A 7,966-nucleotide genomic window follows, 5' to 3' on the forward strand; every position below is an offset into this window, starting at 1 on the left:
CGACTTTTGAGGGAATGGGCAGAATTGTTGAAGGGCACAACTTGGCTTAGCGGAATGGTATGTGAGAGAGAAAAAGAGAGAGAGAGAGGAAGAAAATTTAATAGCTCACAGTTTTTCAAAGAAGACCATTATGGACAAAGCTTCACTGGGGTCACAGACGGTGGCTAACACAGGGGTAAACTGCAGCAAGGATCACCAGACCAGCGTAGACAGGTTGCACCTCCAACCTCCACCGTGGGAAGGCCTGTGTGTGCCATGATGCCTCGTGTTGCGTCATGGAGAGAACACCAGTCTGGGAACTGGAAGTCCAAAGCTGGTCCAAATATTGTCTCTGCCACTTAAATACTCTTGTGGGGAAAGCAAGCTTTTTATCCTCTGAGAGCTTCATTTCCCACACCTGGAACATGACTGCTGCCTTGCCTGGTTCGCAGGAAACTGAAGGAGTAACTAAGCAAGCGTTCTACGGAAGGACTTTAATCTGCTATGTAAATATGAAGGGGCACCTATGCGGAGTGGAGTGGAATGCTGGCTAATGAAGGGGCTCTGCGTGACGATCTACTTTAGGCACCTACTAAAGAGCAAGTAAAAACAAAACCTCTTGTTCCCTTTGTATTCTTGACAAAATCTCTTTGTGATTTTTTTCCACTATGAAATCAATATAGGCTCACTGTGAAAGACATTCAAATAGCCCAGAAGTGAATAAAGTAGAAATGCAGTTTGCCCATCTCCCACCCACCCTCATCCCATTCCCCGGAATAACCACTGCCCCCAGTTTGGTGTATACCCTCACGTAGGCCAGACATCTTCAGCACCATGATGAAGACGGCAGAGGGACAAAGCCCAGATGCCCATCCTCAGCCCCATCTGAGGAAGGACACACACTCTTGACCCTGACCTTGGCCCTGGGCTCTGAAGCATAATGTCAGTGCTAATGTTGACTAGCATCTTGCCAAATGCCTGCGTGTATTTCTGCTGTATTACTCAGCTAGAACTGGGAGTTTCGACTATCTGGATGCCACTTCCCATTTCTGACAAAAAGATGAATGGTTTGCTGTCTTCAGTCTGATTAGTGGCTGTTTTAGCCAGCCTGTAGAACGTGGCCCTTCTTCCTCACAGGCACTGGCATGTCAGAACCAGAGGAGCCGTGGCCAGCTCGGGCTGCTGCTGTAAACCAGGCCTGTGCAATTTGATGCGGAGAGCCGGACTTCCCAAAGAGAGCCCGGGCTCACTCTGCCGGGGTGCTCTCAATTCCTGATTTATAATACCTTCCTGGAAAACCAGGTGCAAAATCCAGGTTTATAAGTCAAGTATTTTTATGTAGGATTCACTGGCACGATTTGAAAACCTGTTTCAGGACTTGTAAACCTGTGTTAGGATTTGTAAACCCATTTAAGGATATGGAAATTAATTTTTGGACTTACAAAACACTAAAAACAGTTTGGCTACAACTACCATTAGAAAGAAGAGAGACTTATAAATCAAAAGCAGGCTGCTAAGATTTGCTGGCAGTTTCCATAAATTAAATCCTGGGTTTATAACTTCAGGTGAGTACAGATTAATAAATCCAACTTGTGAATTATCCCAAAAAAAGTACAAGATTTTGATTCCAATTTGAAATATTACAGAGCAACATCACTGTTGATATCCTGCTGATAAGGTAAACATTTCAAAGTAATGGTAATAATCGATTAAGATTAGAAGGATTTGATATATAGAACCAATAGGTCGTTGCTGGAAAATCTATGGGAAAGGTGGTCTGCGCTTCTCTCTGCCTTGCCTTGAAAGAGCTGAGGAAGTCTGAGACAACAGACTGGGCATAGGCTGGTGAGAAGAAAATCATTACATCAACTCTGAAATCCCAGGTCACTTTGGCTGTGAACTGGAGATATTTAACAAATGTTCACTCTCCACAATACAAGCCAAACCTCCACATTTTATCTCTTAGATCTCATTAGATGTTATAATTCCTGAATAAAAATATGGCCCAAGTAGGCTGATCACAGCTGCCGAGACTGTTATTACAGAGCAATGATCCTCAACCAGGGCAATTTTGTTCCCCCTGCCCCCAACTCCCCAGGAATATTTGGCAATATATGGAGACATTCTTGGTTGTCATAACCAGGGGGGTGCTACTGGCATCTAATGGGTAGAGGCCAGGGATGCTGTTAAACATCCTACAATGCAATGAGTAGCCACCACAACAAAGAAATGCTGGCCAAACGTCAATAGTATGGACTTTGAGAAAACCTGCCACAGAGGAATCTTTAGCACAAGCCAGTATAGAATGACCGCATCAGGACCCTTCCACCTCTGGTTCCAGTGATTCTGCCATTCAGAATAACTAAGATGCTTTTTTCTTATTTAGTTAATCTAAGAGGAGAACATGTTGAAAATTTATAATGTAGTGAATATGATAGATCACATTATGGATATGATTTGCCGCCTCAAATGTGCTCTATATTTGATTGACAGGTCTTCTTCAGAAACTGAAGTTATAGCATTTGGTGAAATTATATGATTTGACCGGAGAGACCAAGTATGAAAACAAGTATGTGGATTAGGAAGGAAATGCAAGGCAAGAATTCTTTCAGGTTTTGTTCAACAGTTTTATAAAGCAACCCCACGTATTGAACTCCCTGGGAGCCTGAGACCCTCTTGATTACATGGTGTTTGGAATAAAATAGAACAAATCCCATGTTCTTTTATTCTGACCTGAAAAAGATTTCTAAATGATCACCTTGGGTGTTCTTTCCCTCTACTTATTGCTGTGTTCTTCCATTTGAATTACTACTCAGCATCACCTAAGAAGTCAGCTGAATATTGGCCAATTGTAAGAAGACAGTCTCATATTGAGATTATAGCAGCTCTCCTGAGACTTGCCCTACTCGTGGGCCCAGCCATTATAAGAACCTAAAGATGGAGACAGGACTCGACATTCAAATGGTGCATTTGAAGCACACAGTGAAGTATATTGTGTAAATGCAAATGAACAAAAATATGGCGTTGTAAGAGCTCAACCACTTGTGCAATTAGGAAGGAAATCAGGATTAAGAGTGCAGCACCCAGCAGAGCACTCAATTCTGCACAGGGAAAAAAAAAAAAGTTTAAAGAAACTTGGTATGGTGACTCAGGTCTTTGGAGAGTTTAAATCCAAAATATCTGAGATGCAACCAGTATGTAGGTAACTAGAATCATATCCCACCACACCTCCTGCCCTCTGCAGGAGTATTTCCCCACTGATATTTAGTATTTCCCCACTGATATACTAAAATGCATATTATTCCCCTGACTTAGGCAGTGTTTTGTCCCATTGAATGAACGATGTATGGTTCTAACCCAGTAGCTTCCAAAGTCATTTTTCTCACCATAAGATCCTTAAGCATTCAAGCTACATAAAGGCCAGCAAGAAGAGTCTTCCATCAGATCATTTGGATCACTTATAGGAGCTTTCTGTAGAACTACAGATCGGAAAGGATTAGGAAAATACCGAATTTCTTGGAATTTCATCATTCTATGTGAGACAGCACTAAGCAAACATAAACCTGATGGCTAGAAGCAGTGACTTCGTTTTATATTAATTCACCTATGTAGTAGATGAATGCATAAGAAAGGGATAAGAACACAGGACGACCTCAAGAAAAAATTCAAAATATTTGTTATTGAAAACCTACTCCTTCTCTCATTGTTCTCCACTTCTACCCAAGAAGCCTGCTGCCCAAGATGCTCCCTATGGACCAGCTTTCCTTTGAGAGCATACAGCCCATGTCCATAATCTTTTCAAAACTCTTTTCTCTCCAACCACACCTGCCAGAATCTTCATCTACAGGCTTCAGATTCACAATTCATTCAGCAAAGAATCATTCAGCCAACATTCATTGTGAATCTAGGTTTTCCCAGGCTTTGCTAGGTGATGGGATACAAAGATGAATAAGCCACTGTCTGATACTGAGGTACTCATATCCTGAAGGGAGAGACAGGCATGGAAATAAATAATCCTAACACAACATATCCCACGTGCTGAAAGGAATGCATTTCAAGGTACAGTGGTAGTACCAAGGAAGGCAGTGAAATCTCAAAAGGTGACAGTGCTTGAGCTAATTCTTGATATATGAGTGGCATCTAGGAGGAGGTGGAGCAGAGAAGTGTGGGAAGACCATTATAAATGAGGAAACCGCAGGGTCAGACACAGATTCATAGGAGGCCAATGTTCAGAGTATCCAAAAAATGAGGCATGGCTGGAGCAATGGTTTTCAGCCAGGGTAGGGTACAGGAGGAGAAGGTGGTATCAAACTCTCCTATATCAAGCTACATGACCCATCAAGAAGTACACGGCTGGAGTCCAGGATGCAGGTGAGGGACTCATGAGAGAGACGTTGCAGAGAAATGCTGGAAATAAATGTGACAACTAGATAACCCAAAGATTTAATCACTCTCAAGTCCTTAGTAATATGCTTTCTTCCTTGTGTTTTCTCTTATTTTCTGCTAACTTATACCTATCCACAGAAATATCTCGCCCTTTAGGTTGGTATGATAAGTGATACGGACTTCACAATCGTCTCAATTTCTTAAGGCAGTTCGTGAAATAGCATCCATTAATGTGGTAAAAAAAGGAACAGAGACGGCGGGCCGTGTCGGCCGGGCCCGGTGGTGTGGAGACCCGCCGCAGCAGCGCCTCTGCTCCGCGGAACCCGCCGGCTTCTTCTTCGCCACTGTGCCCAGCGCATGTTTGCCTCGCAGACTGAGGGGGAGTTCAAAGTGACCCAAATTCTCAAAGAAAAGTTTCCTCGAGCTACAGCTATCAAAGTCACTGACATTTCAGGAGGCTGTGGGGCACTGTACGAAATTCAAATCGAATCGGAAGAATTTAAGGAGAAGAGAACGGTCCAGCAGCACCAGATGGTAAAGCAGGCACTAAAAGAAGTCGTCAAAGGTATGCACGGGTTGTGGATATTTACCTCTGTCCCCAAACACTGACCACGCCCTGGCTGACTAGATGTTGCTGCTAAAACCTTGGATGAATCTTATTGCCACCATTCTTTCCTATGCATATGACAAAAATTATCTATTTTGTTCATAGACATTTCCATATTGTAATTATAGAAGAATATGGTATCTATTTAGATGTTAATTAAAGGCAACAGACAGCTTAAAAAAAAAAAAAAGGAACAGAAGAGAAACTAGGGGTCTAGAGAGTCCATAAACCATATGATTAATTTCAGGATAGCTCATTATCAACTTTATTGGGAAGCTTTTGTCATCAAGATTTATTCTCCTGAAGAATAGTCAGACACAGAGAAGTTAAGGAAACATCACTAAAACATGTCAAACTAGACTGGCTAAATTTAGCACCTGAGTATGGAGTTTAGGGAATGATCCTAGGGATATATTAAATACATACAATATTTCCTCCTGTACCTTCAAAGAAAAATCTTACTTCTTCATATAAAATTTCTAGTTTCTCTCAGGAGGGAAAAAACAATCTCAACTGACTACCCAAATCTTTTCAGTAAAGTCTTTCTGGTCTTACCTGTATCAAAACCAATAGGAAAGTGAATTTATATGAGAAATAAATCTACATAAGAAACATGAAGGGAGGAGAACTGATAGATGCCTGGTTTCCGATTATTTGGAGCAATAGCTCCTAAGACCTGATGCATGTAAATCAGTCATAGTCTCCCCAGGCACTCATGGTGAAGGCTGGAGGGCTCTGCTCAGCGAGTGTCGGCTAAATCCCTCCTGTCTGCTCAACAGAAACCCCAGTTTATGAGAGAGGGAAGTCATTGGTTGAAAAAGGCTCTTTTTGTAAAACTCCGGTGGTGATGTTAGGTGAAATGATAAATGAATAGGTTTTTACTGGCAAACTACAGTAATTAGGCCGTTCCTCATTTCTTTATTGGAGGCAGATCTAGATGTTTAATCATCATCATGTGATCATTTAATTTTAGCAAAGCATTACTATTGGAAATATTATACATTTACTCGGCCCCCCCTCTCCTTTTTTTAAGGTGGTGATTAAGGGAAAAACAAAAAGTTTTAAATCATGCCTGTAGTTTAGGGAGAAATAGGACACTAATTTTCAATTTTACATAATTTTAGTACTTTTTTTTCCTGATTTTCATTGTAATATTATGTAACAGTATAACAGTATAGCATAAAATGTGAAAAATACGTAAGATGTTAGAAATTCCATTTTCCTAAGAAAACCATCATTGTTAATATTTTGGTGAATTTCCTTTCAGCCTTTTTTCTTTGGGGTATCATTTTATAATATTCACAAAATAGCAAGATTTAAACTAGTATCAAACACAGAAGCATGCCAATAAAGGCAGCAAAATATGGTTATTTTAAAAGCAATTTTGGAAAACTTAGAAAGCATTTTCATACTAATCACTGACCAGGCATGGCCACAGTAAAGAATTAAGTTTTCCTTCTTATCTTTGTGCCTGAAATCAACTAGGGGAAATGAATAAACATAAATTAAGAACTTTGAAAGAATAAATATCTTCAAAGAGCTTGAATCTGTAGTTTCCCCAAAGAACAGATTTATGATCTAAGCCCATTCTTTTCAACTTAATGCATCGACTCTTCCATAGGCTGGTAAAAAGCAGTTCAGTAACAGCATCTTCCGTCCTCGATGATAAGACCTCCTACAAAAGGATCAATAAGACCTGCTTTCATAGCACTTTTTTTCTTATCCCATAACCTCAAAAATCATTTTGTGCCACAGTGATCACTACAGGGAGGAAAATAAAGAGATGTTGAAACTATCAAAGATTTTCATAGTGAGGCTGGCTTATTTCAAACCATCACAGCATGGTGGTTAACAGCTCTGGAACAGCCAAACGATGGAAGCAGGAGGAAAAAAGAAGCCAAAAGATCCTCTCCTTTCTTTACAGGGACCTTCAAAGGTAAAGGAGAATAAGATTCATATTCCAGGCATTTACTACCCAATTTGGTATTGGGAATTTCAAACTAGGCTTAATTTTTTAATCCCACTCTTAACTAAGAGATTTATATAAATAATTGTATTATATAAATTTATATAAATAAGCTCTAATTCAGAATTAATGTGGAAACTGTTAATAAGTGGGATAAAAAGGACGACCCAGGTCCAGATTAGTTTGGGAAACCAGTGAGCAAACTTATTTTTTGTAGTATTTCTCAAGGTCTTTTCTATTCCATGTACACTATGAGTCTCCCAGAGAGGCCTGTAGTATGTAGTATTCCAAATTTCTATTTCTATTTTTCCTCATCTCTGAGTTCCACAGACCTCATTTTGAGAAAATTATTTTGTATGTTTCTGAGCACCCAGATATAGAAGGTCTGAGTTCCAGAGTTGATTCCTTTTAATGTGACTATAAAGGTCACACTTATAAATACAAAGTCATAACTATAAAGGACTTTAAATGGCATGAAATCTTGCAGCATAGTATTTGAGAAAATATACCTGAACTTGAAATCACTGGAGTAGGGTCAAGTACTGTGATACCACTTTTTAGGTTTATGACCCTGGACACGTTATTTAGCCTTTGTGAATCTCAGTTTCTTCCTCTGTGAAATGGAAGAAAAGCCCTGCCTATCTCACAAAATTGTTGTGAGGATCAACTGAAAGCTCTTCAGAATATAGAGACTGCATTAAAAAAATGTGGGGAATTGTGATCATGACTAGTGCCTGCTTTAGCACTAAAATACATGTTCTTTGCTAGATGTTTGCAGGTAAACTACGAAGAAAGGCTCTGTGTCTTGTACAGCAAATTCCTTTCTGAATGTATACTTCTATACCTTCATTAAAAGATAAAGAGAGGCATATTAAAAATGTTAAGAGTTTACTTGAGCCAAAATGGATGTGAATTGGGGTATGCCAAATGGGAAGTGGTTAGGAGCTCCCTGAGGACAGGAGCCAGGGAAAGGACTTATACAGAGAAGGTGCAGAAGCAAAGAAAAGAAATTACTTGATTGGCTAGAA

The 7,966-nt window shown here is 40.1% G+C and overlaps 1 protein-coding gene across 1 annotated transcript; it reads left to right on the forward strand.

The window, feature by feature from the left end:
• Window positions 1-4,231: 4,231 nt before the first annotated feature.
• On the forward strand, window positions 4,232-4,974 carry LOC103009982 (bolA-like protein 3). Its single transcript, XM_057527640.1, has 2 exons — window positions 4,232-4,350; window positions 4,611-4,974. The coding sequence occupies exons 1-2, from the start codon at window positions 4,232-4,234 to the stop codon at window positions 4,972-4,974; spliced, it is 483 nt and encodes a 160-aa protein (XP_057383623.1).
• Window positions 4,975-7,966: the final 2,992 nt, after the last annotated feature.

Source organism: Balaenoptera acutorostrata, chromosome 14 (genome assembly GCF_949987535.1).
Source record: "Balaenoptera acutorostrata chromosome 14, mBalAcu1.1, whole genome shotgun sequence".
Taxonomy (NCBI): domain Eukaryota; kingdom Metazoa; phylum Chordata; class Mammalia; order Artiodactyla; family Balaenopteridae; genus Balaenoptera; species Balaenoptera acutorostrata.

What these genes read in the sequence shown, in the direction of transcription:
- LOC103009982 (XM_057527640.1), top strand. Translation starts at nt 4,232, where the DNA reads ATGGCTGGAGCAATGGTTTTCAGCCAGGGTAGGGTACAGGAGGAGAAG. An exon ending in GGCTGGAGTCCAGGATGCAG is followed by an intron (nt 4,351 to 4,610) that starts GTGAGGGACTCA and finishes TGGTAAAAAAAG; the next exon opens with GAACAGAGACGGCGGGCCGT.